This window comes from Erythranthe guttata, chromosome 8, assembly GCF_056151865.1.
Source record: "Erythranthe guttata isolate IM_541 chromosome 8, IM_541, whole genome shotgun sequence".
NCBI classification, from domain to species: Eukaryota; Viridiplantae; Streptophyta; class Magnoliopsida; order Lamiales; family Phrymaceae; genus Erythranthe; species Erythranthe guttata.
Window position 1 is genome coordinate 4,527,295 of NC_142540.1, and position 27,853 is coordinate 4,555,147.

General features: G+C 34.6%; 5 protein-coding genes across 8 annotated transcripts in view; 2 read left to right on the forward strand and 3 right to left on the reverse strand.

Moving 5' to 3' along the window:
* Positions 1 to 100: 100 nt before the first annotated feature.
* Positions 101 to 2,567, reverse strand: TTN5 (ADP-ribosylation factor family protein). The gene is made up of 5 exons (XM_012978638.2): positions 2,168 to 2,567; positions 1,959 to 2,069; positions 1,625 to 1,787; positions 957 to 1,037; positions 101 to 475 (listed from the first exon to the last, which is right to left on the reverse strand). The coding sequence occupies exons 1-5, from the start codon at positions 2,230 to 2,232 to the stop codon at positions 338 to 340; spliced, it is 558 nt and encodes a 185-aa protein (XP_012834092.1). The 5' UTR covers positions 2,233 to 2,567; the 3' UTR covers positions 101 to 337.
* Positions 2,568 to 3,834: 1,267 nt separating this feature from the next.
* Positions 3,835 to 11,006, reverse strand: LOC105954970 (nucleolar protein). Its single transcript, XM_012978658.2, has 26 exons — positions 10,712 to 11,006; positions 10,460 to 10,621; positions 9,909 to 10,074; positions 9,685 to 9,801; positions 9,466 to 9,602; positions 9,202 to 9,358; positions 8,641 to 8,708; positions 8,297 to 8,395; positions 8,071 to 8,186; positions 7,738 to 7,912; positions 7,526 to 7,636; positions 7,366 to 7,444; positions 7,085 to 7,228; positions 6,877 to 6,990; positions 6,543 to 6,664; positions 6,362 to 6,444; positions 6,163 to 6,287; positions 5,959 to 6,076; positions 5,723 to 5,860; positions 5,335 to 5,431; positions 5,099 to 5,224; positions 4,865 to 4,957; positions 4,664 to 4,769; positions 4,431 to 4,573; positions 4,247 to 4,333; positions 3,835 to 4,154 (listed from the first exon to the last, which is right to left on the reverse strand). The coding sequence occupies exons 1-26, from the start codon at positions 10,871 to 10,873 to the stop codon at positions 4,029 to 4,031; spliced, it is 3,171 nt and encodes a 1,056-aa protein (XP_012834112.2). The 5' UTR covers positions 10,874 to 11,006; the 3' UTR covers positions 3,835 to 4,028.
* A 1,917-nt stretch (positions 11,007 to 12,923) lies between these two features.
* On the forward strand, positions 12,924 to 15,009 carry LOC105954972 (uncharacterized). Of its 2 annotated transcripts, XM_088821740.1 has the most exons (4): positions 12,924 to 13,730; positions 14,337 to 14,426; positions 14,527 to 14,594; positions 14,708 to 15,009. In XM_088821740.1, the coding sequence occupies exons 1-4, from the start codon at positions 13,053 to 13,055 to the stop codon at positions 14,844 to 14,846; spliced, it is 975 nt and encodes a 324-aa protein (XP_088677866.1). In that variant the 5' UTR covers positions 12,924 to 13,052; the 3' UTR covers positions 14,847 to 15,009. The 2 variants fall into 2 exon arrangements, with proteins under 2 accessions (XP_088677866.1, XP_088677867.1); XM_088821741.1 differs by lacking the exon at positions 14,708 to 15,009 and having other exon boundaries at positions 12,996 to 13,730; positions 14,527 to 14,598.
* The window catches only part of LOC105954971 (sugar transporter ERD6-like 6), a 60,474-nt gene continuing 46,910 nt past the window's right edge, over positions 14,290 to 27,853 (reverse strand). Inside the window, exons 2-20 of one of the 3 annotated variants that reach the window (XM_088821739.1) lie at positions 18,107 to 18,322; positions 17,936 to 17,998; positions 17,732 to 17,821; positions 17,543 to 17,602; positions 17,392 to 17,457; positions 17,233 to 17,298; positions 17,061 to 17,136; positions 16,904 to 16,968; positions 16,722 to 16,814; positions 16,555 to 16,635; positions 16,391 to 16,475; positions 16,156 to 16,202; positions 15,999 to 16,061; positions 15,856 to 15,915; positions 15,705 to 15,764; positions 15,550 to 15,609; positions 15,331 to 15,445; positions 15,098 to 15,223; positions 14,290 to 14,776 (exon numbers count right to left, since the gene is read on the reverse strand). In XM_088821739.1, the coding sequence (XP_088677865.1) occupies positions 15,111 to 15,223; positions 15,331 to 15,445; positions 15,550 to 15,609; positions 15,705 to 15,764; positions 15,856 to 15,915; positions 15,999 to 16,061; positions 16,156 to 16,202; positions 16,391 to 16,475; positions 16,555 to 16,635; positions 16,722 to 16,814; positions 16,904 to 16,968; positions 17,061 to 17,136; positions 17,233 to 17,298; positions 17,392 to 17,457; positions 17,543 to 17,602; positions 17,732 to 17,821; positions 17,936 to 17,998; positions 18,107 to 18,301 (1,458 nt within the window). In that variant the 5' untranslated portion in view covers positions 18,302 to 18,322 and the 3' untranslated portion in view covers positions 14,290 to 14,776; positions 15,098 to 15,110. Of the gene's footprint in view, positions 14,777 to 14,889; positions 15,224 to 15,330; positions 15,446 to 15,549; positions 15,610 to 15,704; positions 15,765 to 15,855; positions 15,916 to 15,998; positions 16,062 to 16,155; positions 16,203 to 16,390; positions 16,476 to 16,554; positions 16,636 to 16,721; positions 16,815 to 16,903; positions 16,969 to 17,060; positions 17,137 to 17,232; positions 17,299 to 17,391; positions 17,458 to 17,542; positions 17,603 to 17,731; positions 17,822 to 17,935; positions 17,999 to 18,106; positions 18,399 to 27,853 lie in introns of those variants that run through there. The other 2 variants (XM_088821738.1, XM_088821737.1) reach the window with 2 other exon arrangements.
* LOC105954973 (uncharacterized) lies at positions 19,671 to 24,435 on the forward strand. Its single transcript, XM_012978661.2, has 2 exons — positions 19,671 to 21,032; positions 24,107 to 24,435. Exons 1-2 carry the CDS (start codon positions 19,780 to 19,782, stop codon positions 24,126 to 24,128), a joined length of 1,275 nt encoding a protein of 424 aa, XP_012834115.2. The 5' UTR covers positions 19,671 to 19,779; the 3' UTR covers positions 24,129 to 24,435.

The following is a 27,853-nucleotide window of genomic DNA, read 5'->3' on the forward strand; positions in this document are numbered from 1 at the left end:
TAGGAAATCATAATGAAAAATACAGTTTCAAATTGAGATATTTTCATATTGGAATTGGCGGAATACGGGAATTCCACTCCCATTTCCACCCTCGTCAGTATCATCAATTTTACTAGTATTCAATATGAACGTGCCATGACTCATGAAATATTTAGACAAATTTTTCAAATATCACAGATAGTTCAATATGTATTCCACTTACCTTGCAAATCTTGATGAACTACAACAACATAGTTTTATGTCAGAAAAATACAAGATCCATAATTGGAAAAAAAAAAAAAAAAAAAAAAGGGGGAAAAAAAGGTTTATAGGGAATGAGAACTCATAGTACAGCAGCCTAATCGAGCATGTAAATTCTAGAGGCGATGTCTTGAACCAACCAATCAAATCCATGAAGCAGACCTTCCCCGGTGTACGCACTGCATCCAACTATTTTCCAGTGTCGGCTTTTATCCATGCCCTCCAACTTCAGCACCTGAATCAAGAACATCGAGTTTTATTCTCGAAAACACACCACACGATATAGATATAAAAAATATATTATATTTCTGTCAAATCCAGTTCTTTCATTGTCCTTTTTATTTCTGATAAAACGAGGAGTATTAGCATAGGAGCAGCACAAATACACCAAAGAGACTGTCCTTAATCGATGGAAATAACCAAAGTTAATAAGTATCAATTGTCATACAAATATATCAACTGGTAGATAGTGCCGAGCATTCGGTATGACTTGGCACGGAAAATATTTCTACAAAAATTAAAAAATATATACATGATGTGTATGGTTGTGGCATTAGGAAAATAAAGCATCGCCGAATTTCTATATTGAGACTCCACGTTGCATAAGAAACATTCTCGAAAAAATTTAGCAGAAAACGAAATCCACTTCTCCGTTTCAAGCAAAAAAAAAAAGGAAAAAAATGGATTAGAAGACAAATAATCACAAATCCTATTACCTTGGCTATCTCATCGGGCGAGAGGGAACCTTGGATATCCTGTTTATTTGCAAAAATCAACAACGATGCTCCTGATAGCCTCTGTAAGCAAATGCAAATTGAAACTTCAAAATTCGCAAAAAGAAGACAAAAGAAAAAAAAAGGAACCCGATAAATCAACAATCTTCGCTTGCTTCATTCTGTAAAACATGGTTAAAAAACTACAGCTTATTCAAAAGCGACTAAGTCTAATCTCGAATAATAAAAAATAGTCATAATTGTGTGGTGGTAGCCAGCACGTATACCATATCAATGTATATTGATTTACTACTTACTATGATAACCAAAGTTCGGGATTCACATCATAAATGATGATTGAAACATGTTGACGAGCATATCTCGTTAAAAATAACTTTACATCTCTGGGGCATTCATTATCAAACGCATCCTAAATTTCCACAATAAATTATAAATTTACGGAAACTCATTGGGAATTCATGAAGGAAAATAAAAAAGTAAAGCACATTGTCAAATTAAAAGAAGGGCGGCGAACTATCGAATGCACAAAAAACTCATGGCAATAAGACTTTACGTATCGTTTTGACCAAAAGATGATGTACATATACATACATCAAATTGTAACAAACGAGAGTAAATGGAAGGAGAATATATAGAGAGAGAATATACACCTCTTCTTTGAGGAGATTATCCAACTCGTATTTGCAATCGTCCAGCCTTCTCCGATCCGAACTATCGACCACCCAAACTAATCCATCGGTTTGCTCGAAATAGTTCCTCCAATACGACCTTATCGTTTTCTGTCCACCAACATCCCATATGTTCAAAGTATACCTACCAATTAATATCAAACGCCACTCGTAATAATAATCACATTAACTTCAACAGCAAATAAGTTCATCTTTTTTTTTTTTTTTTGATTTTTAATCGACCAATTATTAGCTTCTAATTTATATCAAAGAATACAACAGAAAGGAAAGGGGGAGAAACTGAATGAATACATACTTTTGGTAAGCAATTGTTTTGATGTTGAATCCTAGTGTGGGGCTGATTACACTGGTGTCTTCACCGTTGATCTTCATCACTATCGTCGTCTTCCCCGAATTATCGAGACCCCTGTAACAATAACCCAGAAGAGAAAAGAAAAAAAAAGTGAATTACTGCATATATGAATACGAAAATGAGAGTAGCGGGATGGGTTTAGAGGTAATTACACCATGAGAATGCGCATTTCTTTCTCTTTGCGCTTGATTTTCCGAATTATACTCAGAAGACCCATTTTTTGTTCAAAAAAAAAAAAGAAAAAAAAAATTATTTGTGGGTTAGAGCGAAGGCGAAGTGGAGGAGATGCGAAGTCTGAACAAAAATCGAAATGCAGAGAGCAATCTTCTTCTGCTGCTGCTTACTGACTCAGAAATTGGAGAAAAGTGTAAAGAAAAAGCACACAGGTCGATCAAACAGCGATCCAAACGACGCCGTTTCCTGATTAAAAGGGCAAAGAAATAAGCAAAAAGAACGGGGGCGGGATTTGGGGGCCATCGAGAAATGGAAATATATACATGCTGAACACGACGCCGTTTTGGAATAAAAGTGAAAAAGAAATTAAATAGGACTGGACAAATCTATATATATGTAGTTAATTAATTAATTAATTAAATTACTATATTAATCTATATAGCTTCTGGGCCCTTTTTTTTTCCTTTTTTTTCGGCCCACTTAATACTAAAACGACGCCGTTTTATGTATTTTCCGCCAAAAAGTAACTTGCAGCCTTTTCTTTTTCTTAGTTTTTTTAATCCATGGACGGTACTCTGCACGGGACCCACTGTCGGTGATTGATGTCACATGACATGTGCATACACTTTGTTCCATTTTTCCCTCTTTTCAAACGTGGGTCCCGAATTTCTTTTTTCTTTTTCTTTCTATTTTACCGCCATACACCATCCCTATCTCTCTCCACAAATTTAATGCAATTTAAATATTCTTTTCAAATGGGGCCCACGAATATTTTTAATTTTTTTTTTCTTATCCAATATAAAAATTACGATTTTGAAACAATTTTTTTTTTTTCCGGCTTCTGAAATTTTCAACTTTTTATTTGATTTATATATTTTTATTCATTTGTTGAACTGAAATTAATAGTATCGAAGTTTATGTTTTTATTTATATTAGTTCCATCATTTATTCAAAAATAATATTACAAGAACCATGTTTCTTGAATCATTTATTCCAAATAATATTACAAGAATCATTTTTTTAATTAAAATATATTTTAGGTCCAATTTATTTTAACTTAAATATGAATTTGTTTTACATACGTAAATGCTATTGTGTGAACTATTTTTTTTATTATATTCATTGTCCAAATAGGACCCATACAATAAATTAGTGTTTTAAATTCGAACCTATATAATGGGCAAACAACACCGCGCATTGCGCGGTGCACGCCCCCTAGTGTATATATACACGTATATATATTTGTTTCCAAAATTCGGGTCAAGGAGCTAAGAAGACAGTTAAATCTCTTCAAATTAATACAATTGGGAGTGACAAAATTCTATTAATTTAGCGAAATATTAAATTATTGAACTAATAATTTAATACATTTTTATCAAGTTGGGACCAGAAGAAAGTATTATTTAAACGAGGTTATTAATTTATTGAGTATTAATTTATCGAGGTTCTACTCGGGAGTGGCAAAATTCTATTAGTTTAGCGAAATATTAAATTGTTGAACTAATAATTTAATACATTTTTATCAAGTTGAGACCAGAAGAAAGTATTATTTAAACGAGGTTATTAATTTATTGAGTATTAATTTATCGAAGTTCTACGGTATTATTATCATTTTTTTCAGACACAAAAAAGGTACACACATCCATGATAATTGTAAATTGTAATAGATGAATAATGTTTGAACAACGAATGTTTTTACACAACTCCCATCCAAAAATGAAATCAAGATTTTCCAAAACTGTAACCTATTTCTCTAACAGTATATAACCCCTTTGGCTTTTCGTAGTCAGGCTAACGATCTGCCGAGCAATTTCGATTTAATTTAACCAGACATAGATTTCAACTGCTAACTCTCGGGGCCTTGAGGAAATGTACACTTCTTACGAATCCTTTACCGAGTTGACCCACACTTTTCAGTTCGTCGAGTAGATCTTTATCTCCACTACTTTCATCTCTTCCTCGTTTCTGTAACAATAGTGAAACGGGGTCAAGTGAAAGAAAGTTGATGCATGTTAATATCGAAAGCCTTCGTAAAATTTTAACAACCATTTTTTTACCTTTGAGATTTTACTACTATACGTAAGACCAATGGCATCGCCTCCAAAAGAATCATACCACACCTTGAACATTTCAGGAAACTCCCTCTGCACATACAATATAAATTACAAATTAAAAAAAATAAAAAATAAAAAAAAATTGGTAAATATATTTTTAGTCGACAAAAATATGCAAATGACTTGCCTCGATATCAGCGACGAAATATCTAAGAGGATCGAAGTTGACCATAAGCCTACTCTTCAGTTCCTCCAAGTTTCCTTTCGTGTCTCCAGGCAATAAAAAGGGGCGGAAAGTTTTGCTGGGATTCCCTCGTACCACTTGCTTCCCTGTTTGATCGACCGATGTGAATTGGATGTTCGTATTTCGTTTTTTTACGTGTAGTAATGATAAGCGAAAAACAAGAGATGAAAACAAACCTTGTTTGACTTCAGATGGGAAGAGAAGACTACGTGGATGAGGCAGTTTGTCTCTGTGCAGAAGAATGACTGCGTTGTAGTTGTTCAGAGGTGTGCGGAAAAGACACTGCATAGATAAGACGGACACAAATTGTGACTAAAAAGATTGCGTAATAATTTGAAATAATCGGGAAATAATATTTAAAAGGGCAGTTCACTCACTTCCCATCCATAAGAATCGGTCTGATTTTTCATGATAATGTTTGTCAAGAAATTTGCACTGCTGGTTGCATATGCAGCCAATCTCTTAATGTCCTGATACATTAACCACTCATTCCCATGTTACCATATAAATACATCCATTTAAAAATTAAAAAAAAAAAACCTCGCCCAAAACTTAACCGAAATTAACAAACGGAAAAAAATTCCAAACAAAGGTCGAGAACAATTACTTACTGTTGCAGTTGGTGATTGCCTGGTCCAAGCTTCGGATTCCTTGTCGTAATTAGTTGCTAAAAACATAGCTGGTTTATTATTCTGCGTGTTCTCTTCAATCTCCTTTCTGTTTGACATGAAATTCTCCTGTTCAAAACAAGTACGAGCAGATATTCATCAGCGCATAATTCAGGATTGTTGCTAGAGCAATAATAAGTAGAAAAATATAAAAAGAATCTGAGTAGAGCAGCATTTACATTGATTTCCTTGTCGTCATCAGGAGTGAAATCTCCATTGATGTCAACAATTAAAGGAGAGAAACTCCAGTCGTACTCTGATAACAATCTTAGGAATCTGAAAAATAGTAAATACTAAAGGTCAACTTTGACAAGCGAACCAAGAAAATATGTCGGAACATGAAACTAGTCCGAACATCATAGCACGCAAGAAATTACAAACTGGATAAACATCTCAAGCACTACTGTTATCACTCAATCAAAGACCCCCGCAAAAGTTTGAAATAAATTTAGTGAGACTTCTCACAGAGAACAAAAACGAGTCCATAAACATTAAATATTCCTGCTTTGTTGATATAGAGAATTCGATGAAACTAAACTGAGTGATAAGTGGAGGGAAAAAATAGACCTCAGAAATCCAGTTATGCGGGAGCATGGGGTTCTGAACGGCAAAGGCTTCACAAATAAGTGTGCAACCAAAAGCTCAATTGCCTCATCTGACAACTTGTTAGAGAACAGATGTGCAGCTACCCAGCGTTTTGCAAGCCTAATTAGTGAAACAAAAAAAATACCCGAGTTATAACAGGGACTAATTGTGCTTTCCTTTCTCTTGATTTTTTTTTTTTTGAAGTGTCAAAATCTCACCGAACGACAGGTCCATATATTGGATAACGACCTCGTAAACCATTAATCATGCTAGCATGTTGACCGCGAAGAAAAAGTTTTTTGTCTGAAGATAGAACTCGCTTCATTTGAGCACCACCTACCAATGAGAATTGGTGAATTGAGATGTTAATATTTAATAATAGATCCAACACAAGATGTCGAAAAAAAAAAAGGATCTATTACCTTGTCTTTTAACCAAGCCCAAACCTCTCTCATGCAAAATTTTAAGACGGAATGCATATCCAGAGATGAAAATATCTACATCATCCTCTGTAGCCGTACATGTAATCCCAAGTTTGGTTTGAAGGCTGCCAAGATGTATGTACAATCAGATAAATAATCCGCATGCTGATATTTTGACGGATATCAAACCAAAACCAACCTTTCCGCGATTTGAAGGAGGAATGCAGACTTGGTCTTCTCCATAGCCAGCTCATCCATTGGCCAGTTTCCAGAACCTTCCAGCTATAAGGAAATTAGAAGTGGTTCTCCCAAAATGCTGATAAATAAGAAACACACACACACACGTATAGATATATATACATATTATCAGCTGTTCTTGCCTGTATCATAACTTCTAGAGGTTGTAGACAGGTTGCAGTAGGATTCTCCAGTTTTATTTTAGTTCCTTCTTTATGTGCCAATGGATGCGGTGCAGGAGGATAAACAGACGTCAACCTAAAAGCTGTAGTATTGGTAAGCATAAAGCATTTGTTTATAATACAGCACTTAAAAGTGTTTTTTTTTAAACTATTTACTTTTGTTTAAGAACTCCAGCTTCAAATACAAAAAAAAAAAAAAAAGAATAAAAAAGCACAAATGATGGAAAACGAAACAAATCTTAAACAGACACCAGAGATTTTGCAAGCATGTGACATTGAGGTTGCGAAACAACACCTGAATCCAGAGACTGTACGCTGGATATCTTCAAAGGAATGTCGTCAAGAAGCCGCAAATGCTTTGACAGATCATCAAACGCCTTTAACAACTTTTGGGAAAAGGATATCGGGTCTGAAACAGATAACCCAATATCAGTGATCTCCATTCAATGGTCAATTTAAAAAAAAATAATGGCCGATTAACCAAGAAACCCCAAAAATCAAACCTTTATTGCCATGGCAAAGAACAAAATCGAGTTGATCAACCACAGAAATGATATTTTCTTTCGGAAGGGATAAATGACGCATTAGAACATGCTCTGTTATTTCCTTTATAATAAGATGCCTTTCCCATTCTTCATGCTCCCACGCTACAATCAATTAAGGTCAAGTTTGAGTTATATATCATTTAACTACGTTCAGAGCCACCTTTTTTTAAATTAAAATAAATAAATAAATAATAAAAAATAAAAAAAGCTGCAGGAGGTATGTAGATTGAGATTCTCACCCGCAACTTCAGGAATTGTACCGTCACGGAACATTCTTAGAGTTGCTTTATCACCCCAGAAATTTCTGAATTCCCGAGCCTATTATAATACAGGGATCCCTTAGAAAATGACTGAGAGCAAAAGACGAAGTTTACATATGATAAAACAAAATTAAACCACCTTTTCTTTGTCTTCAGAACTTGGACCAATGATGACCTGTTTGAAGGCTTCCTCCACAGATCCAATTGTGATCCCAACAAAAATAGCTTCTGTATGCAGCACAGACAAACCCTAAAAGTTGAAGAAATTCATAACAAGTTGGAGTTAAATTTATATCCTCCCATTGTGTGATACTTCGGATAACACATAGTAACTAGTAGCAAATTACATACATTCTCGAAGTTGTACTCGGAAGAAGTGTTTTTCCAGATTACTCGAATGAGCTTAGCTCTCAATCTCAATGCTTGATCAAGAACACGATGTACCTTCTGCTCATAAGACCTCCAGCATTCATCATCCAAGCAATATCCAGAAACGTGGAATTCTTGGTTGTCCTTCAAGTTCAATCTAAAAGACCAACATGAGGGTAAGTTTGTTATAGTAAATAATTTTAAAACATTTTTTTTTCAGCACTTGGCTAATGACGTGATTATCTCATCTAAAAATCATTGATAAGATGTCAGAAGATTCCAAAAGCTACTCATACACATATTATGAAGATATACCTTACGCAATAGTCATACTTAGCAGGAAAATCAATCTTGGTCATAAAGATCTCATCAAAACCCCGATCTTTACATTTATCCATGCAAGTAAGAGCAAGAACAGCCTCATCACGAAGCTAAACACAGAATCATTATATATCATGTCAGTAGAAATATGAGCAGCCCATGTGACATAGATCTACCATATATACCAACATAGTGGAAGAAAATATACAAATTTCCACACCTCATGAAAACCACTTAGTGACATTCGAAACGCCAGATTGTAGTCAGCAAATGAATCACATATAATTACTGGGAATGATTGCAATTGTGCCTTCCTGACCTGAAACTCCAAATTTGGACATAAACATTAACTAGCCAAGAAGGTGTAGTACTAAAATTATTAGGCCTCGTTTGGTTGCCAAGATAAGATTAAATAATTTATTAAAGTGAAAAGTCCTTGTCAAGGGTGATTAGCTCAATGCAAATGACAAAGATAACAGAAGGAATGAGAATAATCGAATAGCAATCAACTGAAACTAAACAAACAGATAATGTCAAATGCAATATGAACATTCAGCATAATACCTTATTTGAAATCTTTCTTTCACCTTCAGGTTGAAAAAATAGTCCACTATCCCATACCTTGGCATTGGCTGCAAAAAATAAGAGACGGAGTCATTAAAAGATGATACTTCATAAGGTTGTACTGGAAGTGCATCTTGGTATCCCATGATGACTGATAACATAAAATTAAAAATTAAGCAAACTATCATGACTGAATTTTCACTGGTGGAAAAAATTGTTGAATCACTTGTAAGTAAACATATAGCCATAAAACCCCAAATAATAATCCTTGAGAACCTAAAATAGAAGCAATGTCATTACGAGAAGATCTCAGACTTACAATTGGTCAAAAATTATGGATCCTGAACTAGAAATAAACAGCATAATCACATGTAAAATTAATTTACAAAAAATACATTAGCAGATCCAAATCTGACATTGTCGCAAATGTAATATCAGTAAAAGTGAAAGAACTTCAATAACCGGAAATCAGCACTTCCATGAAAAGAAGATGCAGTATCATATATGTGCAATACTCAAACCAAAATTTAAGTTACACAGAGGATTGAAATTCAGACATACCAATAAAGTCCATCGTGATACGCAAAATCTGCATGGCATTCATTGAACCATTGATTCGATTTTTACCAGAAGTTGATGCAAGGTACGCCACAATGACAGTTATCAGAAATCCATTTAAGCAATCATGAACAAAGAGATGTCGTTTCCGAGCCCAAACCTACATCATCACATCAGATATATTTTTCATCCTAAAAGAAAAGGGCGAGCAACAAGATAAAAAAAAAAAAAAAAAAAAACGAAGAAGCACCATACTGCTTATCATACTTTCAAAAGTAACAAAGCCTCGGACAGTTCCTTGCATCCTGTAAAAGTTTTCTTGATGAACTCTGCATTATCCTCAATGAACATGTCCTCCAAAATACTGCTATTGTACTTGGGTGTAGCTTGTAAAAGACCTGATTCTGGAGTGTGCAATATAAAATTACATTCGAAAAGCAAAACTCGAAACGGGAGTACATATAGAGAAAAGGTTACAAAAAATACCTTGACTGAGGGAGCGAATATTGTTCCTCTCAAAGTTCAATTTCGATACGGTGAACAGGGAAGGTGCTGTGGGAATTATTTTCAAGGAAAATACAGTATTTCCTGATAATCGTGCAACTGAAAAATTTACAGATAGCCTCTCATAAGTAACTTGATGGAAAAAAAAAACTAGACATAACAAATAAAATAGAAAAGACAAAATATATACTCTAGAGAAACTGAACCTGGATAAACAACCAGTACAGGCTTGCGTGCCTCGTTATGGAAAGCTGACCATTTTACATCTTGGACTAAAGAAGAAACCTTCAAATGCTTCTTGATCATGCACAGGTAGAGGAATCTTTTTGCATGGTAACGATAATTTAGATAATCTTTTTCATGAAAACATTCCTGCCATAAAAAAGTAAAAACAATTCAACGAAAATATTGCCTCCAGCAAAAATAAAAAGAAAAAGAGAAAGAAGCACATAGGCATCGTATCCTGTAGCTAATAAACCTTGAACCTTGAAGCAACAAAAAGCACAATTTTCTAACCGTCGAGATTTCGAAAAGTATTATCCTGAAATATAGCTTATTTGCAGTATCTACTTAAAAAAGGAACGTGCTTTTCGAAAAAATTATCTATTAAAACTCCAAAAATTATACATAATGTCAAAGTTGCATCCCCATTCACAAAAGGTGGAGGATTTGAGCATAAGTGGAAAAAATATATATATAAACACACAAAAGCTGCAATAAATAACTTTAATTTTCAGGTGCAAAATCGAACAAGTACCTTAGGCAGCCTCATAAAAAGATCAACATTCACATCCGGCTTTGCAACGCATTGATAAGAATAACTACCCCCAATTTCTATTGACTTAGGTTTACTGAACTTGAACTCGACTTTATCAGCGCCAACATCTCGAACAAACCCCGGCGCAAAATCCGCCGTAACCTACCGAAACTCAGAGCAATCAAATTCGAATTACATCACTAAAACAAAGAAAAAAACTTCCAAAGCGAAGTGAAATTTAGCAAAATGTACCTGGATGCCGTCTGGAATGTTGTTGATGGCTTCTCTAATGGCGGAAACGACGTCGTTTATGATTACGGTGTTTTCTGGAGAGTAGTCTAGCTGCACCTCCTTTAACAACTCTGTCAGCTTCAAATTCGTCGAATCAGGGAATATTTCTGCTACAGAAGCCATTGTTTTTTTTTCTCGAGTTTCTCGTTCTCGTTGGGAAGAAGTGTGGGTGGGGGAAGGGGGTTCGTTCGATAAACCCTGGAACTGCAAATTTGCGTTAAACCCCCCACACTGTGTAAATTGATGGGCCAATGGGCCTTCTGAATTTTAATCTGGGCTTTTATTCTTATTTCTGCAACTTTCGGGCTTCTAATTAATATTTGTTTGTATTTTGAGAAAATACCGTCTATATCATGTTGACAAAAGTCAAACAGTGAATGCTTAAAGTTTGCTTAAATGTCATCTCGTATTCATATGCCGATAATCAACCATCAACTGTCCCATTATAGTTGGGCCGATAGTTTCAAAGCAACCAATGTATAGCTGGATCAATTGGTGGTTGCCGAAGTTCTTAAAAATCGGTTGACCGATAATATATAACTTTTGAAAGAAAAAAGTAGTTAAATATATGATTAATTTATCCAACCAATAATATTTGTTGTAATAAATTAACTATTAATATTCATATTCATATTTAATAATAAAAATTATCAGTATTGAATTAAAATATAATATCTTAAATTTTATATAATTGAAAAAATGGCCAATAGTACCGTCGTCAAGAGAGTCGTGTTTTTAGTCCACAGTTGATTGCTACTCATTAATAGACTCATAAAAGTTGGGTCGATAATAATTTTAAAATTCAGTTAGTCAGACCGATTATCAGCCGATCCAACCGATGAACAAGCGCAACTTCATTTACTCTCGGAATCGGCCTTGAGAAACTACCAATGAATCTACGACAAGTCGAAAATGATGTAGAATATAGAGACAACTAGCAATAAAAATATTTGAAAGATTGTTCCTAGTTCCTCGCACGTGTTGGGGTGGCGGAGGGTAGGCAGTGTGGTTGATCAAAATCTAAACAACTTTAGTATTTATTTACGTATGACTAAAATAAATAAAAGTCACTATCAGAATAGGGAAAATTGAATTACTCAATTAATAATCAAATATCAAAATTGGGAAAAAGACATTAAAAAAAAAAAAGAAGATTTCGTGCAAGAAAATAGTCTGTCACTGGGATTGCGGGGCACATGGTTACAGGGCCCATAATGAAATTACTAATAATGCACTGTTGCAATTCTCTCAACAACCCATCAAATTTAAGACCCTTTCAACCCATCAATATTGGGTAAATTACCGTCACTCTCGAGGCAAATTCAATTTACGGTAAAAAAAAAAAAAAACTCTATATGTTTGTATAATTAAAATTACCCTTAATCAAGTATGAATCTTCTTACGCGTCTATTCTGGTTTCAAATTTAGTGGAATATTGTATATTATGTGGAATATTCTTTAGTTTGTACCCGTTTTATCATATTTGAACTTTACATTTTGAAACAGGATTATCATAAGATGTGTTTCTTGGCTTGTAAATATCAAATTGTTGTGATTCAGAAACTGCATTTTCTCACAAAAACGAGTACAAGCTAGAGAACATTTATCGGAATGTAGAAGATTATGTTGAATTTGGCATTAAAATGGTGGAAATGTAAGAAAATTCATAGTTGTGTGGTGGTTGTAATTACCGAAACAAGAACGTAATTTGAATTTAGCTAAGTGGTGTTCGTAATTTACTCTACCCTATATATATATATATATATATATATATATATATATATATATATATAAAAGGCAACCCAGTCATAAATGAAAAATGTGACCATCAATTGTGTATATATAGTGGTTACATTCAAATATAACACTAGACAAACCATAGAAAAGATAATCCAACCCAGGCCAGCCAGTTATAGAAGTTTGCCAAAATCAGAAATCTTCCCTTTCATAAAATAGAGTATAAATGTAAAATATCAAATAATTATAATTATATATATATATTATATATATATATTATTTTTTTAGCTTTTGGTAAAATTAAATAGCTAGATTTAGCTAGGGGCAAGCCAACTCCCAACCAGTTTTCCAGAAAAAAAAAAAAATCCCATTCCTGCTCTAAATTATTTATGTGTGTATATATATATATATATATATATATATCATGCTGACATTCAATTGGAACAACAGATAACAACCCAACACCAACTCTCTATTTTTCAACTACTTTAAATTCACCATTTGATCACCAAAATTTCAAACACTCAGAGAAAAAAAATAAAAATTTAAAAACAGAAAAAAGAAAATGGTGAATCTTGTGGCAGCACAAAAGCCACTGTTGAATGGGCTGATGAAGATGGCCGGAATTACACCACACACCGTCGAAATCTACCCCGGCACCGTTATGAGCATCTGGGTCCCTTCCGAAACAATCAAGAAAGTGAAAACCAGTTCAAAGAAAACCACCGCCGCCGCCGACGACTGCGCCGGCAAAACAGCAAAGCCCACGAAGCCGGCAGTCGTCCTCGTCCACGGCTTCGCCGCCGAGGGAATAGTGACGTGGCAGTTCCAGGTGGGTTCGCTGGCGAAGAAGTACTCCGTCTACGTGCCGGACCTGCTCTTCTTCGGCGGGTCGATCACGGACAACCCGGACAGGTCGCCGGCGTTCCAGGCGGAGTGCCTGGCGAAGGGGCTGAGGAAGCTGGGAGTAGAGAGGTGCACGGTGGTGGGTTTCAGCTACGGCGGAATGGTGGCGTTCAAGATGGCGGAGATGTACCCGGAGATGGTGGAGGCGATGGTGGTGTCCGGGTCGATACTGGCGATGACAGATTCGATAAGCGCCGCCACGCTGGAGGGGCTGGGGTTTTCCTCCTCGTCGGAGCTTCTGCTGCCGGACTCCGTCAAGGGTTGTAAGGCGCTGCTCAAAGTCGCCGCCCATAAGAAGCTCTGGTTCCCCGATCGTCTTCATAAGGATTTTCTTGAGGTACGTAACGTACGTTTTAATTTTATTTAAAAAAAATCATATTATATATTTATATTGTATTTTTATTTCACCGCTATTACATCATATATGTATATGTAATTATAATATGATCATTCGTTCATGAGTATATCTAATAGTAATTACTGTGAAATTTACTTGTCGGAAGATTGGACACATAGCCACACTTATATATAACAAATTGGACTACAAAATGGTTGTCACACTAGTACTTATATGGGTGTTTGCAAAAACGTTTTAAAAATAAATTATGTTTTTTTTTTTTTATGTTCATAATATGTTTTAAGTTCTTTGCAATGTTTCTCTTTAATTAAGTTGTTTCTCTTATTTGCTATGAAAGTCAAAAAATGCTGGAATAATCATAATAATTAATTTTAAAAATTACAAAAATGTCATTAAATTTTTTTAGACTGCTCTAATGTTTCATATATATATATATATATTCGTATTAATTAATGTATGTAAATAAATAATAAATGAATGATATATAATAAAATCTGGACTAGTAACTAATTAACTATAAAATTGTGGCGCCAAAAAATAATTCATAGTTAATCACAAAAAAATATTTGACAATAAATGAAACAGGCAATGTTCAACAATAGGAAGGAAAGGGGTGAGCTTCTAGAAGGACTTGTTGTTAGCACCAAAGACACTAAAATCCCACATTTTCCCCAGGTTTTTATTTACTTATTTATGCTCCTAATTTATTCTTCCAAAATAAACAAATTAATCTTAAACTACTTGACATCTTTCATGTGTTTTGTTTTTGTTACAGAGAATACATCTTCTGTGGGGTGAGAACGATCAGATTTTCACGTTCGATCTTGCTCAGAACATGAAAGAGTAAGCTCGATCGATCTCATCAAACAATCGTGATCTTAATTAAGCTTCGTTTGGTTATATATGCGGATACATTATTATGATTAATTAAATCATTGAATAATCTTATTTCCTAGGGAGCTAGGAGATAAAGCTACAGTCGAAGGGATAAAGAAAGCCGGTCACCTCGTTCATCTCGAACGACCCTGCGTGTACAACAGATGTCTCAAGAAGTTCCTTATCTCCTTGCACACAACAAACGAATCTAGAAAATAAATTAAGTTGTGTTTTGTAATATTCCCATGTTTTTATTCGCAGATTTTATCGTGCGCGAGAATTTTCGATGTATTTTTCTTGTGTTTTTTTTAAATTCAATATATGTACGAGTCTCGATACATGATGATGGTCTTGGACATTTGATTAACCAAGGATTTTATGACATTTTGCTGAGGTAGCTAGCAATATATATGTACTGGCAATAGTAAAAAAAAAATGTTTCGGGATCTAATAAGAGCAGAGAGCTGTACACTGCAGACGGTATCATCTTAACGAGATTTGGATTTCTTCTAGCGTTCTTCCTTTGGTTTCGGGAACCCACAATGCCACGAATACGACAGTAAAAGCCGATACTAATGCGTATATGAGGAAAGTCCCTGTCAAAAAAATTGTGATTGTATATGAGAGAGAGGGAGAGAGAGAGAGAGAGAGAGAGATCAGAGAGAGATCAGAGAGAGATCAGAGAGAGGGAGAGAGAGAAAACCTCCACTGCTCCAAGTTAAGAGTAAATTAGCTGTCATAGTAACAACTGATGCCGACAACCAATTAGCCAACGTTGCTACGCTGCCAGCAAGGCTTTTAATGCTCACGGGAAGAATCTGAAACAACGTAAGTATGTAAGGAATAATTTCAGCACAAATTTTCTCCACGTTCGAATTTTTTTCCCAGTGTGTAGTTTACGACGAGATTTTTATATGCATACCTCAGACATTATAATCCACGGCACAGCTCCGAGTCCAATCGAAAAACCAATTACCAAAATCTGCAGAAACAAACCTAGTTAGTTAATGACGTAAAAACCCGACAATGAATGTGTTCGATTACCAATCGAAGAATATATCACATATAAAAACATACCAAAAGTCCAATTAATGATAATATTCCCATCGTCGAATGAGACTTCTCAGGCAAAATATCCTGTTTTTCATCGAACAATGTTAGTATACAGAGAAGCTAAAGCAAAGAAATATAATATAGTATATATAACCGAAAAATCGTAACTGCAGACCTTTAAATAGAAGGCCATTGCAACGAGGAGGCTGCTGAGAGTCATTAGTGAGCATGACACCTGGCGGAAGCAGATTCGATATCAATGATCAACTAAAGTGCAGAATTAAAAAAAATTAAAAAAATTGGTAGTTAAAAACATACTATAAGAAGAATTCTTCGACCCGCTTTGTCCATCAAAGTTGTCGATATCCCAGTAACAACAACCTTTTTACGAAAATAACGAGATTTGTTAATTTTTTTAGGGTTTTAATTTACATGTATTTTAATAAGAGTTGATGTTTTTTCTTTTCCTTTTTACCTGAATAGCCCCGATTCCGAACGTTGCTGCTTTACCAGACGAAATCCCTGCTCAAATTTGAAGACCATATGGAAACTTCGATTCAGATTTTAAAGACAACATTTTGTAAGCAACATTGGATAAATGAATGTGGATACAAGAAATTTATTTGCTGAAAAATATTGAAACGTAGCAAGACGATTTTCTTAATTTAAAGTAGTGGAATATTCGTTTATAGTTTTTCTTTTTTTTTTACCTGCAGATTGAAATATGCTGCTTGAATAAAAAAGAACTCCGTTTATACCGCTTAGCTGTTGGAGCATGAGTAGTCCGATTCCGACCTATATAAAAAAAAAAAAAAATTACACTTCCGAACAAAACGTGAATCGGAAAATTCAGACGATAGAAAATCCACTGTACCATCAAAGGATACCAATAACGTTTCCTCTTAAGCTCTGAAAACCGAATAGCAGTCCTTTTGCTCGACGAAGCAACGGATCTCTGTAGTAAAATGCGCACTAAAATGATTTTTTTTCCCAAATAAAGAAAGTAAAGATTATACCGTCTGTATGAAAACTTGGGATAACCTTAATCTCGTTGACTTCGATTGAGATGTCTGCATCAAATCCTCGTAAAACTTGCAGAGACGTTTCGAAATCTTCGTTCAGGCCCATTTTAGCCTTAAGATTATGAATCGAATTAAGTGAAGAAACATAAAACTGAATCATGGTTAATAATTTAATATAAGGCACACGCTTGTATCTCGTACCAACCAACGAGGAGACTCTGGTATGAAAAACAGACCGGGTATCAAGATTGTGCACGGCAAAATTCCTGTAGCAAGATAATCAGTTCGATATATAATCATATTAGAACTATATTTAAATTATAACACCATATATATACATGCATGTATTACGACTCACCTAAAACAGCAAGCACTCTCCACGGTAGAAAAAGGCCCAAAAGATACACCAGCATTATTCCGATCGTCACCGAAAGCTAAAGAAAAGGGTAAAACTAATCGAATTAAAGCTTTTTCGTGACGTAAATTAGGTAAATAAATATCGAGCGAGTGAAAAATATAAAGATGCAAACCTGATTTACCGATCCAAGGCTTCCTCTCAGGTTCTGCGGTGCAATCTCTGCTATGTATACAGGCACCTGCACACATTTCATTTTAAATAGCAGAAATAAACAATTATCAACTTCATTCGATATTCCAAAAAAAAATAAAAAAATCGACCTATTTCTTACCGTGTAAGAAATTATGCCAACGCCAAACCCTGCTAATAACCTTCCCATAAACAAGAACGATGAGTCCTGCATAAGCATTTTTGTTTATATAATTAATCCGTAACACTACGAATTCGATCCATAAGTATCGAGTCAAAAATATAATACTCACTTTTGCAAATGAAATAGCAAGCCAGCCGATGATATTGGGAATCGAAGCAATCATTAGCGACTGCATTTGAGGGTATCACGAAAATCATATACGAAAAATGCGGCACAATTTAAACATGATAACTATAAATTAAACTTAGCTAATAAACCAAAAAAATGCAATGAAATTACAAATAACGTTATCGTTTACCCCTTTTCGCCCGACGTTTTCCGCAATCTGGCCGCTTGCTATTGCACCAACCATTGCTCCAACATTTGCTAAGGAACCAAATATAGAAAACTTCCCACCCATCCAAAAAAAAAACATAATAAATAAATAAAATAATAATAAAAAGAAAATAAAACAATGCTTTATTTAAAATTCAACAATTAATTACAGCTACAAAGATGATACCTCAGAAATAGTGAGACCAAGATCTTTAATGATTTCCGACTGCGTGGGATTCGAGTATCCACACTGGCACATTTAATTTAAAAAACCCAAAATCAACAAATAAAGATTCGATTTTTTTGAAACCCTAAATTGCAGACGAGGTAAATTAATTAAAAAAAAGGGAATAATTACGGTATAGCCAAATTGAATTGGGCCAAGGGCTACAATGAAGACGCAGAGGAAGACGGAGATGGATTCGCGAATGATCTGGACGGAGGAGCCCATGATGCTGGACTGCCGGGAACCCATGCCCGACATGCGGTACCAGCTGCCCGTGTGTAGTAAGGGCTTTCGGATCCCATCCTCTGTGGCGGCGTCTGCACTCATTTACGGCGGCGTTGTTGTTTTCTCCCGGAAATTGGGTTTTTTAATTTTATTTTGTGTGTGTGATTGTTTTGCTGGCTGAAGAGAAGATGGGTATGGTGGAATTGAGAGAATGCGAGAACGACGGAGAAGGTGGCGCCATTCGAGGAGGAGCGTGCATGGCGGGGGTGTTTTTTTTTTTTTTTTTAAATTATAAAATCATTTTTGTTTTTAATTTATATATGAAAATATTATAGATCCATGAAAAATCAAATGTGCAATTGCGCATAACGAAATGAAAATACACAAAATTAGCCTACTTGAGGTTTATGAGTTTTTGTTTTTGTTTTTGTTTTTTCTAAACCCGAAACCCGAAAATTTATGAGTTACTACACCTAATGAAATACAAAATATCGTTTTAAATCGTAGATCTATATAAATAATTACTCACTAAACGAGTCGGCTAGACAAAGGCTTGAACTTCAGCTCGAGTTCGAGTCCAATTATAATTGTTCGACAACTCGTGAGCTTCTTATTTTAATTTCTTCTATATATTGTTATTATTATTAAAAAAAGATTGAATTATTTTATTAGTTACTGAGTAACTAAATAGTAAATAGTTTATAAATAATAAATATTATTAGTGTTTAAATAAAAAACAAATCTATATTATTTAGATAATGCATAATAATATGAAATATTATAATAATAATATAAAAAAGTTAAAAAAGTATACAAGTACAGTTCATTATTTATTTTATAATTTCTTTTCATTATACTGTAAATATATTTTAATTAAAAAAAAAAAAAACCTAACTGAGCTTGAGCTTGTCAAAACTGGCTCGAGCTCGTCAAAATTGGTTCAATCTCGAGCTAAAAGAAAATAACTCGATGAGCTCGAACTCGGCAAAATGAAATCGAGCTCGAGCATGTTAAAACAGTCGAGCTTGACGAGCTCGGCTCGTTCACACTCATAATTATTTGTAAATAACCGGTGTAAAATGAAATGGTGTATTTCACCGATGTAGCTTTTGCAAAACGAGCAGATCGACTTAGTTAACATGTTAATTAACAATTTGGTTGAGTGATTAATCAACCATTCTTGGAGTGATGAAACTTTGATTTAAATAAAATTATAAATTTACTTGCAAATACTAATATATAATTAATTAAGAAGTTCGACTATTCAAAAGTGAAAAAAATCCATCCATCTATTTAACTCGGGGATAATTTAGGTAATGTATAAATAAAAATATATAATGAAAATTGGTGTGACGGGGTTTTTCTAATTGGACCATGGTCAATAATCAATGTCAGCCCATTGACTTGACTTTTTATATAATTGATACTATATTGTGATACTTAATGTTTAATGCGATTTTACATCAATATCCTCCTTAACACTAACTTCCCCTCTTTCTCCTCCGCCACCGCCTCCGCCGCCGTCATCTCCACCGCCGCTGCTCGTAGCTGTTACAGCTCTCCTTATCTGCTCCGTTCACATGGGTGACCAGACCCACACCCAAATTGAAACCCGTCCGCTACCCGAATCGGAATCCCACTCCCAAATCGTCGAAATCCCCAATACGCTACAAGATTCTAAACCCCAATCTTCGCCGCTTACCACAGCACCCGATTCCGACTCCAATCCCCAGATTTGCCATCCCCAAACCGCCTCCGTTGCCGAGGCTTCCCTTGCCGCCGCCGCCGCCGCTACTGAAATCTCCAACAATTCCCAGAATCCCTCCAAAATTCCGATTCGACCTCAAAAAATTCGTAAACTTTCCACCACCGCCGGAAAATCTTCGACGCCTCAATCCACCGCCGATGAGGGGTCCGTCTCCGCTTCCCCTTCCTTGCCCCTCACCCCCGCCGCCGGCGCTGCTTCCACCGTCGCCAGTCCCGCCACGCCCTCCACGACCCACACCGCCAAAAATCGGCGACGGAGCGCCTCTCAAGCCTCTAGAGCTATGCCCCAAATCATCAAACCCTTATCCGCTGATGGAGAAATTGAATTAGCAATCCGCCACCTCCGTGCAGTCGACCCTCTGCTGGGCCCACTGATCGACACACACCTCCCGTTTCAATTCGACTCCCAACAACCCCCATTCCTCGCCCTCACCAAGAGCATTCTCTACCAGCAGCTTGCGTGTAAAGCCGGCACCTCCATTTACACACGCTTTGTCTCACTATGTGGTGCCGAGGAATCCGTCTGCCCTGACACCGTCCTTTCTCTCTCTACCCAACAGCTCAAGGCAATTGGGGTTTCCGGCCGCAAAGCTAGCTACTTGTACGATCTGGCGAATAAGTACAAATCGGGGATTCTTTCAGATGACACGGTTGTCAAGATGGACGACAGGTCACTGTTCACAATGCTGTCCATGGTGAAGGGGATAGGTTCTTGGTCTGTCCATATGTTCATGATATTCTCTCTGCATAGACCGGATGTTTTGCCCGTCAGTGATTTAGGGGTTAGGAAAGGGGTGCAGATGTTGAACGGTTTGGATGAGTTGCCTCGGCCTTCACAGATGGAACAGTTGTGTGAGAAGTGGAAGCCTTACAGGTCAGTCGGTGCATGGTACATGTGGCGGTTTGTTGAAGGAAAGGGAGCCGCTGGTTCTGGGGTGGCTCTTGAAGATGGTGTCGTGCAGCCATTGCAGCAGGTAGAGCCGCAACAGGACGGACATCAGCATCAACATCAGCTTCAGCATCAGCTGCAGTTTGTGGAACCGGTTAACGGCATTGGCAATATGGGGTAATTGTTACCTTTTTCTTTTTCAATTAACTGTCTGAAAGACTCGTGGAATATCTGTAATATCTGAATTAATGCATTGTTTAATCAAATTTTATCCCCTAAATGTGAATCAATTGGGTTAAAACATTTCCTCATGAGTTAAAGGAGCTTGTTTTTCAACTGGTTGATAACATTTCCAAGCAGGCATATTGGATGATATAATAGTTTCTACGGTAGTCTCATTTCTTTTTAAGTAGTTGATTTAAGTTACGAGTTTGAATGCATGCTTGAACTCCAAATCTGCATAGGCAGGGGCTAGTTCTTGTAGAAAAATAGGAACTTGCAAATATTTTCTCTATCCTTTTTATTTTAAGGAATATAAAATATCTAGAAGACTAGAACTGGTTGACGAGATACAGTTCAGTATGTGAGTAGAAATACCAGCCGCTTCTACTACTGTTATTGATCCTTAATCTATTGCCTAGTAGTTGCTTAGACCATGAAAGAAGTGTCGAAGACAAGGAAAAATTGCATTATATCTCAATATGAAATTTGGCAAGAAGGTCAATGTGATTTCAAGGTAGTTAACCAATACACCCGACCTTAAGTAATAAATAGGAGTATATACTGTTTTATTGAACTATTGAACTTGTCTGGTCAACTCCGTTCACATATTGCGGAGTGAGTCAAGAATTTTGATTCATGAGATATGTTCAAGTCTGTTATGGGGTCATCAACTGCTTGTTCAGAAGTGGGCCTGCCACTAGATTAACTGTGTGATGATTTTCTTGATGGAGCTCTATTCCTATGTTCTTATTCGATCTCGTCTGGCTCATCTTTCTTCGGATGGGGTATAAAGTATCGGCTACACCTATAGTTGACAATAATGTACCATCCTTTTACTTGTCCCTGTCTCATGAATTTGTTGAAACCACAACGATTAAATTTACGTGCTATTAATAGTCATGGGTGTGACTGTAAGTTATTAAGTGCTGTCCTTTTATTCCGTGATGATTTTGGTAGCTAGTAAGTGAGTTGCTACATAGTTTGTTTGATTCGCTGACCGCTGTACTAGAAAACCATATAGGTTAGATATCTCTTGAGAATCCCGTACTACATTGTTTCGAAAAATTGAGTCATTCTATCGTGTTATTATGCAATTGATCATAAATAATAAACTACAGAAGTTTGTATTCTAAATGTTTTCTAGGTTCTCGAGAATGTTTTTCTCCGTTAGAAGTTGGCTTTAGTATGTTTTCATACATTTGAGTATCTTCAAAGGGAGAGTTTCTGATACAGGGATATAGCCTGTGCTTTACAGTCCGAATTTAATATTTAATGATTTGTACGTGTGCCAGTCAGTTGATTTGTGTCTGGAGTGGACTTTGTCGACATATAACTTGAGTTAATTGATTGAGACTAACAAGCAATGCACCAATATGTTAAGTGCTGCAGTAACGTGTTCAAAATATTATTGCAGAAAGTATATGGGTCGGAAGCATTTGTTAGATCTTAAGAACGATAAAGTTTTCTTGCTTTCTTTGGTGTCAAGAATTCGTTTTTTTAAAATAAATTAATGTAAAAAAAATAAATATTGACAGTTTTAACTGCTGGTTAAACTTTTTTTTTTTAATTCGCGGTTTAACTGCTCAAACTGGCAGTTCAACCGACGGTTCAAACCACCGATTCGTGGTTCAAGAATATGTGAGCAGTAATTTTGGGAGTTTAGATTTCAGTGGTCATGCAAATGGTGTTGATATCTTATCTCATTATTGTAGTTTGTTTTATGAGTTTTTACTGTTCGTCAGTGGTTAAGTTTCTTGGACTTGTTGACTTTTTGATATATTATTGTTGTCTTACAGTTAATTCAGTTGAAACAAAAACAAGTATACATATGGTTATATAGTTTTCATTTAAGACCTCACTACAGATTGTAATTTCTCAATTAGAAATTTTTGTAGGCTATTGAGTCCATGCATATATTGCTTTGTTAGCCTGAGTCAAATGTAGTTTAAGTTTTAGATTAACAAGTTATTGTATTATCAGGGAAAAGCTGGAACGTAACTGGATAAATTTCAAGCTAATTTATCCATGCATCTGATTTTGATGGAGAAATGAAAAAAGAATTTTGTGCATCATGTGATATATTGAAATTAGATATTAGATGTTGGTATGGTGGTTATAAAGAGAAACAGAAATGTTTAGTCAATACGTTACAGTGTTGACTTTACTGATGAAAGAAATCCTTAAATCGACTTTGTTTTCATGTAAATTATAAAGTATGTTTGATCCCTTGTGTACTGTAGCAGCTCTGTTGTTGGATCTAAATCTTCTCTTGGAATTCCGTGTAGATTACCAAGGTGATCTGTAATAGTTGTTGGAGTAACAATGATATTACTTTAAGATTGACTTAAAAATTAAACGGTCTCTTGAAACGATATTTCTGAAGAAAAAAATTAAAAAAAAAATTAAGAATTCGAACATATTTGAAGGCATCTTCTCCAAGTTAGAGTTTGTTTAACTGATACCTTAGTTGCTTTCATATTTAAGTGTCGTTTTACAATTTCAACGAGGAACAGATTCGTTTATCGGACTATACCCTAACATTGATAGCATAATAATGAAGTGAGGAAGAGAAGGTAAAAAGTCACGAAGGGGTAATGTCGTCAAACAAGGAATTTCTCCTGAAAATCAAGACTATTTAGTAGCTTCCTTAATTTGGTGCGCATCCACCTTAAACGACACTTAAAAAGAAACGCAGGGAATATTCACTACTGCCAATTTTGTGATCATTATCTTGCTCTGTTAATTTTCGAGAGATTCATTTGTGTTCGTGTATATACTTCTTTGTCTGTACTGTGGTGAAAATGGTATCGATGGACCGCATCTTATCTTTGTTGGATGAACTACTTTGTGGAATCATATTAGTTGAACTTTTATGTAGCTTTTATCTAACGATCCATAATTACTAGATCACATTTGAGTTTTGAGCAAGTCGTGTTCTCCCTTTTGTTTTTCTTCTTTTCGTATTATTATTATTAATTTTTTTCTTTTTTCTGATTCGATTTACTTTCTCGTATGCTTTTTACTTTTAGGGCATGCATTTGGAACCAGTAATAAGTGAACAACAGCCTGCTGCCAAGTTAATGATTGAAGAGATTTCTGTTACTTACTCTTACCCGATGAATAGGCGATTTATTCCCAGCGAGGCTAGAAGATAATTTTCCCAATAATTCTCCGGTTTTGCTTTGTGTAAGCTAGCTCGTGTTCATTTTATTTGAAGTTGATAAACTTTCTTTAGAATTAGCAGAAGCTAGGAGTTCCGTTAACGGACTTGAATTGAGTCTATTAATATCTGAAAAACGAGAGTACAAAAATCGCATTTACTGGCTCTTTTAATTGTTCGTGAAGCTTTTATTTTAAAGCGGTATCGGTACGAGTATTTAGATCTTTAGTTTTCTTTTCATATTTCCTGGACTTGAATGATTATATCTTTTGAAATTTGAATTTGTATAAATTAGTGTGGATTCGTTAATCTATACATTCAGACGTATTTTTGTAAGGAGGGTCTCGTTTTGTCTGATGGTTAAATGTAGGGGTGAAAGTCGGAGCGGATCAGAATTAATTTTTTCGAAAATTTTCCAAATTATAATGGAAGTACAAAATTAATTCCAATTCCAAATTTTTCGCAACTTATAAATTCATTCCCGGAAATCAAATAAGTTTAAAAGTTAAAAAGAAGTTTTGAATTTTTGTTTTAAAATTACAAATTTTCAAAAATAGGAACAGCAATTTTGGCAAGACTAATAACTACTAATATTCTAAAAATTAATTTCATATAAAAAGATTCCAATTTGCACCATGTACTAATTTTCATATGCCACAAAATATTTTAAACCTTCGAAAAATAATAAAGTCGAAATATCAAAAGAAAACGAACAAATAATATAATCCTAGATGAGGAAATTTGAGGAGGATAATTAATAATATAGATTTATGCATGGTTAGGGTTCGACCACGTGTATCAATCATCAGCTACTAGGTCTACTAATCATTATTATGAAATAAAAATACCGATTAGTTTAATCATTGGCCATTAGTGAACCATTAATTAATTTAATAAATGATTGGAACTTGTTCCCCCTCAACCAGGAAAAATGTGGGTCGACATGTTATTAATTAATTAATATTTTCAATTAGTAAATCCCTTGTTTGTCATGGATCTTATGTGCCAATTTTCAAACCCTAGAAAAAATAAAAATACAAATCGAACTACTCGATTCTTGTTTTTTCTCGATAGAAGCTCGTTTGAGCTTGATTCAATTGCATGTCAAACCGAACTCGAACACAGTTTTAAAGCTCAGTAGATATTCAACAAATTTGAATAATCGTACGTTCAGTTTGAGTCTATTTAGGTATTTACACGCCTAGATAAATTTTTATTATGTTAAAAAACTTTTGAACCCAAGCTCAATTGTGTTCGGCTCGATTATTTTTTAAGGCGAGTACAATTAATTGTAAGTCGCGTTGAAATTTAGATACTCTATTAAGTTAGAAACATTTATGAGTCGAATTTGAGATTATTATGGCTCAACTCCCGATTAAATAAGTAATTAAAATAGTTGTTAAATTTATTGTTTGAAACATATGTTTGTATTTATTTTTACACAATCACTAGTAGACAAAAACATTTTACTATTGGATGAGAAATTCAACTTGCAGTGATCTATTGAAGCTAAGTTTAAACTAAAATTAATACTATTTTACAGAATTCAAAAGTTTTTTTTACAAATAATATATATATTTTTCATTAATTTGAATCATTTCAAACATTTATCTGAAGTGAAAAGACCATAGAATTTCTTTAAATACGATCATATCATTTTTTTGTCCTCCATAAAAATACTATTTATTATACTATCTTATACATATTTAAATTTTTAATTAGTTTGACCAATTATCATAATCTGTCATGGCTTCATGACATTTTATCTTAAGCATTATTTAATACTTTATATTATGGACTACATGCATGAAATTTATATTTTATTGCTTATTGAGAAAAATACGTATTTAAGTCATGTGTAACTTTTTTTTTTCAACTAATTCGATTTGAGGCAGACATAAATCGGAACTCCGATATAATATACAAGCCGAATTTAAGCATACAACTATAAATTATGATACATGGTATGTGAATTTAAGCTTATATTGGTGAAGCTCGATGGTAATTGAGTTTGAGCTATCGAAGCTTGACTCAGTACATGACCCGGTTGTCACTCTTATTTGTAAAATTCTGTTATGTTCCCTATGTTTTCGGGAAACTTAAATTACCACTATAAACTTGGTGGTTAAATTTGCTAAAAAGGGGGGAAAACACGAGTTCTTGGTAATAATGAAAAGTTATTAATAATTATTGGTAAGAAAACAAAAATACAAAAAACAAAAAACAAAAAACAAAAAAGGATCTTGACAAATTGAGATGTGTATATTTGTTCCCAAACTATATATGCCTCACAATAAATTATATTTTGACAAGTGGGATTGTGAATCAATTACTCACAAAATCCTCATAGTAGGTCATTGTAGGGGTAAAATTTGAACAAAAAATTTCGAATTTTGTTGATTTTGATCAGAATTTGTTCGATTTTGGAATAATATTTTTCATTTTGAATTCCGCCACTCCCGAAAGTCCCAATTATTGTTGGAATGGAGTTGGCATACATATCCGATTCCGATTTCTGATTTTAATTATAAAAATTCCGGCTATTTTCCAAAAATGACACTAATAATCAATATTGTTATGTATTTTGTATTATAGGTAACTAAAAATTTGAAATTTAAGAATTGCGCGCGGGTCGATTCCAATCAAAAAATTTCTATTTGGAACGAGTTTTTCTTTTTTCTTTTTTGTCAATCTTTGAAATTCCGATTTTAGATTTTTTCGCCTTTTCTTTTTTCGCACAAAATTGAAATTAATTCCCACCTCGGAAAAAAGTTGAAAATTTTCTGAATGTGCTAATTAGTAATTTCAGTTAAATCCAGGTGACTTGAACCTGTACTTTGTTTCTTGTATAGTTGATGTAAGAGCTGAAATTCCAACTTCACCCTCTTCATAAACCGTACTTGTTTCTATTGATTCCATAATCCTACTCGTTTAATCTGCTAATTACATAAATTAATTGAGATAAGCTTTGCACGAATTCTGCTCTAAACACATCTGCAACAGGCCAACTAATTCCTTTTTTTTTTTCTTTTTAATTTTTTTTGGGTGTGTGTTCTTTAAAACGAAAAAGAAACAAAAATCATGCCAACTTCTGTATATATAGAGAGAGAGAGATAAATAATTAAAGATGGAAAGGAAGAATCTTAGACACACAAATACAATATTAATGGGACCATATATATATATATATATATATATATGATATATATATGATATATACGTACAGAGTAATGTGCTGTGTAGCATAATATATCATTTTCACTTTTGCATTGCACCCCCTCCCCTCTCCTCCTCCACAAACTTAACCCCCACTAAAGTCTTCCTTCCATCATCTCTTCTAATATATATACATACATACATACATACATGACATGATTAATTATGATCAGCAGTACTAAAAGCTGTACTAATTACTCCACCAACCTTTTTAGTCCCATTCTTATATATATATATATGCTGTATTAATTAATTAATTAATTAATATATTACAACCCCAAACCCCCATGTCTAATAATTAGCAAAACAACACTTTTGGACTTTCTTTACATATTTAATTTCACCCCTCTCTCTCTCTCTCTAGAATTAAGTTCTTGTGTTTAGGGTTAGTGTATTAAGA

Coding starts and splice junctions, on each gene's coding strand:
- TTN5 (XM_012978638.2), bottom strand. CDS start 2,232: ATGGGTCTTCTGAGTATAATTCGGAAAATCAAGCGCAAAGAGAAAGAA. Junction 2,070..2,167: donor GAAATGCGCATTCTCATGGT/GTAATTACCTCT, acceptor TTATTGTTACAG/GGGTCTCGATAATTCGGGGA. Junction 1,038..1,624: donor ATAATCTCCTCAAAGAAGAG/GTGTATATTCTC, acceptor ATTTGCTTACAG/AGGCTATCAGGAGCATCGTT.
- LOC105954970 (XM_012978658.2), bottom strand. CDS start 10,873: ATGGCTTCTGTAGCAGAAATATTCCCTGATTCGACGAATTTGAAGCTG. Junction 5,225..5,334: donor ATGACGACAAGGAAATCAAT/GTAAATGCTGCT, acceptor TGTTTTGAACAG/GAGAATTTCATGTCAAACAG. Junction 4,770..4,864: donor CCGATTCTTATGGATGGGAA/GTGAGTGAACTG, acceptor TTATCTATGCAG/TGTCTTTTCCGCACACCTCT.
- LOC105954972 (XM_088821740.1), top strand. CDS start 13,053: ATGGTGAATCTTGTGGCAGCACAAAAGCCACTGTTGAATGGGCTGATG. Junction 13,731..14,336: donor TTCATAAGGATTTTCTTGAG/GTACGTAACGTA, acceptor TAAATGAAACAG/GCAATGTTCAACAATAGGAA. Junction 14,427..14,526: donor AAATCCCACATTTTCCCCAG/GTTTTTATTTAC, acceptor TTTTTGTTACAG/AGAATACATCTTCTGTGGGG.
- LOC105954973 (XM_012978661.2), top strand. CDS start 19,780: ATGGGTGACCAGACCCACACCCAAATTGAAACCCGTCCGCTACCCGAA. Junction 21,033..24,106: donor AACGGCATTGGCAATATGGG/GTAATTGTTACC, acceptor TTTTACTTTTAG/GGCATGCATTTGGAACCAGT.